Source organism: Rhinoraja longicauda, chromosome 29 (genome assembly GCF_053455715.1).
Source record: "Rhinoraja longicauda isolate Sanriku21f chromosome 29, sRhiLon1.1, whole genome shotgun sequence".
Lineage (NCBI taxonomy): Eukaryota > Metazoa > Chordata > Chondrichthyes > Rajiformes > Arhynchobatidae > Rhinoraja > Rhinoraja longicauda.
The window spans coordinates 8,258,429-8,262,084 of record NC_135981.1 but is presented as its reverse complement, the minus strand read 5'-3'; the positions used below and the strand labels follow the sequence as shown (position 1 = coordinate 8,262,084).

The 3,656-nt window shown below is 50.1% G+C and overlaps 1 protein-coding gene across 1 annotated transcript in view; it reads left to right on the top strand.

The window, feature by feature from the left end:
* Window positions 1-1,091, top strand: part of nr1d1 (nuclear receptor subfamily 1, group d, member 1) — a 25,642-nt gene extending 24,551 nt beyond the window's left edge. Inside the window, exon 8 of the mRNA XM_078424439.1 lies at window positions 928-1,091. Coding sequence (XP_078280565.1) covers window positions 928-1,091 — 164 coding nt within the window. The remainder of the gene's footprint in view (window positions 1-927) is intronic.
* Window positions 1,092-3,656: the final 2,565 nt, after the last annotated feature.

The window sequence follows — 3,656 nt, the reverse complement described above, 5'->3', positions numbered from 1 at the left end:
GTATTGCAAAGCATCCTGTAAATAACGTGTACATTTCAGCTGTCGAGGGAGTGTAATATATTCTTATAAGGAATGTTCTACAAATTCAATATATTTAAGAGCTCGTTCCGTTGGGACTTCTCCGTCTGGGGACATGAGCTCAGCGATAGACGTGAGCTTATTTGCTTGACGCGTGGAGTAACGTGTAAAAATCAACCGGAGCTCCATGCACTCCGTGGAGGGAGCGATCGGGGGGGGGGGGTGGGGGGAGGGGGGTCCCTCTCTGATCTGATCACCCCCGACCCCACCCTTCCTGCGTCTGGCTTGTCACTCGAGGTCCAAGCCCAGATGGGTTTGTGTACCCCTGGCAACAACGCCCAACTCCGCACAATCCTCCAGGCCACTCAACCCCCTCCCCCCACCATCATCACCACCCCCACCACCACCAAAGGCAACAGGGAGAACTTCCAGCAACCACGAGCAAGACCACGGTGGTCGGCGTGGGACCGAGCGACTGCGGTCGGTTCCCCACCCCTCCACCCCGGCCCACCTCTGGGTGCAGTTGGAGGCAGGGCAGCGGAAGCCCTCCTCGAGCCCGCGACGTCAGGCTCGGCGCCATTCACGTTTCACCGGCTGTCCCACGGAACCTTGGCAGCACCAGGCATTTCGTTAGAAAACCGTGAACTGGTCACGCAACTCCAGTCCCCCCCCTTGCCTCTCGGCAGCTCGCTCTCAAGCCCCACCGACCTTCGTGCGAGCGGTCTACCGATGTGGTGTAGACCTTTCAATTCCCGTTGCTGATGCTCCAGGCCTGTTGCCCCCCCCCCCTCCTCACTCTCCCCCCCCCCCCCCCCCTCTCCTTCCCAGAGCTAAAGGGACCACAAGGTCCCGTTCTTCATCCACCGGCTCCACTGGTATTACAATTGACCTCGGTACCACTGGCCCCAGTGGAGCTGGTGGGGCGGGGGCGAGTAGAGGAAGGGATGACGGTGGTACAGGGCAGGGGCTGCAAGGATGAGAATGTATGCGCTGGGCTTCCTGTGGAGAAGCCAAGCGGATCCCGTCTGGTCAGGGTCCAACACAGAGGAAGCCAACAAGTGGAGAGGTGGTGAGATCACCACCCAGGGCAGGGCAGAGGAGGTGGCCATTGACTGAGGTGGGGGATGGGGTGGGGAGGGGTGTGGGGGTGGGGGAGGGGCTGCTGCATGAGTGGACAATCTGCCCTGGACAATTCCAGTTACCGCATCGTCTCTGCCTCCTTCAGTTATTGGTGTGTTTGTGAATCCAGGTCAATTCAAGATACAGTTTGTAAAAAATAAAATATGAATGCACTGAGATAAATAACAAAACGAAGCGTGGCGTCTTCTTGTGGTACACGTAGAGGCAGACCCTAGCGGTGTGGGGTGAGGTTTGCTGGTTCACGGGAGAGGCCAGTGTCTTAGCACAGCGAAGACTGCAGTCGCTGGCTGGCTGGGATGTTTAGCTTTCTGTAGTTTAGCGTGGAAACAGGCCCCTCGACCCACCGTGTCCGCGTCGACCAGCGATCCCCGCACACTAACGCTATCCTACACACTCTAGGGACGATTTACATTCATACCAAGCCAATTGAACCAACAAACCTGTACGTCTTTGGAGTGTGGGAGGAAACCGGAGATCCTGGAGAAAACCCACGCAGGTCACGGGGAGAACGTACAAACTCCGTACAGACCTCATATGTGGAAAGATTGAAAAGACTAGGCTTGTATTCATTGGAGTTTAGAAGGATGAGAGGGGATCTTATAGAGACATATAAAATTATAAAAGGGCTGGACAAGCTAGATGCAGGAAAAATGTTCCCAATGTTGGGCGAGTCCAGAACCAGGGGCCACAGTCTTAGAATAAAACAGGTGAGAAGGTTCACCCAGAGAGTTGTGAATTTGTGGAATTCTATGCCACAGAGGGCAGTGGAGGCCAAATCACTGGATGGATTTAAGAGAGAGTTAGATAGAACTCGAGGGGCTAGTGGAGTCAAGGGGCATGGGGAGAAGGCAGGCACGGGGTATTGATTGTGGACGATCAGCCATGATCACAATGAATGGCAATGCTGGCTCAAAGGGCCGAATGGCCTCCTCCGGCACCTATTTTCTATGTTTCTATGACAGCACCCATAGTCAGGCTCGAACCCGGGTCTCTGGCGCTGTAAGGCAGCAACTCTACCGCTGAGCCACCATAGGGTACAGCATTCAAAAGAATCTGAGACAGAAATGGGATGATTCATTGGATGACGTAGGGTTACATTAATAAGCTGCTATAAAAAAGGAGAGTTAGAATAAGTGTTGGAGTAACTCGTCAGGTCAGGCAGGATCTCTGGAAAAGAGAGTCGAGACTTTTTTATTGTCAAATGTCCTGAAATGGAACGTGCGCATGGACACTGAATTAAATAACAAAAACAAAGCTTGGCGTCTTCTTGTGGTACACGAGCAGCAGCAGCAGACTCACAGCCATGTGGGGTGAGGTTGCTGGTTCACGGGAGAGGCCAGTGTCTATATATATATGTATGTATGTATATATGTATGTATGTATGTATGTATGTATGTATGTATGTATGTATGTATGTATATATGTATATGTATGTATGTATATATATATATATATATATAGATATATATATATGTGTGTATGTATGTATATATATATATATGTGTGTGTGTATGTATGTGTATATATATATATTATATATATATATATATGTGTACATACATATATACACATACACACACATATATATATAAACACACATTTATACACACACACACACAAACGCAAACATATACACACAGACACACGTATATACATATATATACATGTATATATATACATACACCGATGAGCCAAAAACATTACGACCACTGACAGGTGAAGTGAATAACATTGATTATCTTGTTACAATGGCACCTATCAAGGGGTGGGATATATTAGGCAGCAAGTGAACAGTCAGTTCTTGAAGTTGATGTGTTGGATGCAGGAGAAATGGGCAGGAGTAAAGACCTGAGCGACTTTGACAAGGGACCAAGTGTTATGGCCAGACGACTGGGTCAGAGCATCTCTGAAACGGCAAGGCTTGTGGGATGCTCCCGGTCAGCAGTGGTGAGTACCTACCGACAGTGGTCCGAGGAGGGACAAACCACAAACCGGCGACAGGGTGTTTGGCACCCAAGGCTCATCGATGTGCGAGGGCAACGAAGGCTATCCCGTCTGGTCCGAACTGACAGAAGGTCTACTGTGGCACGTCACAGAAAACTTTAATGGTGGTCAGAGTGCCCATGATGACCTCTGTCCACCGTTGAAAGCGACTACATTGGGCACTCTAGCGTCGGAACTGGTCCTTGGCGCAGTGGAAGAAGGTCACCTGGTCCAATGAGTCCCATTTTCATTTAGATCACGTGGATGGCCGTGCACGTGTGCGCCATTTACCTGGGGAAGTGATGGCACCAGGATGCACTGTGGGAAGACGACAAGCCGGTGGAGGGAGTGTGATGCTCTGGGCAATTTGACACGTGTCAAATGCCGAGGATGCAGTCTCACCAAGACTGTATAGTGTAGTGTACAGTGAATAAAATCATGAGAGGAATAGATCAGGTAGAAGCATAGAGTCTCAGTCTAAGGACCATATTGCAACGGGAGAGATATATAAAAAA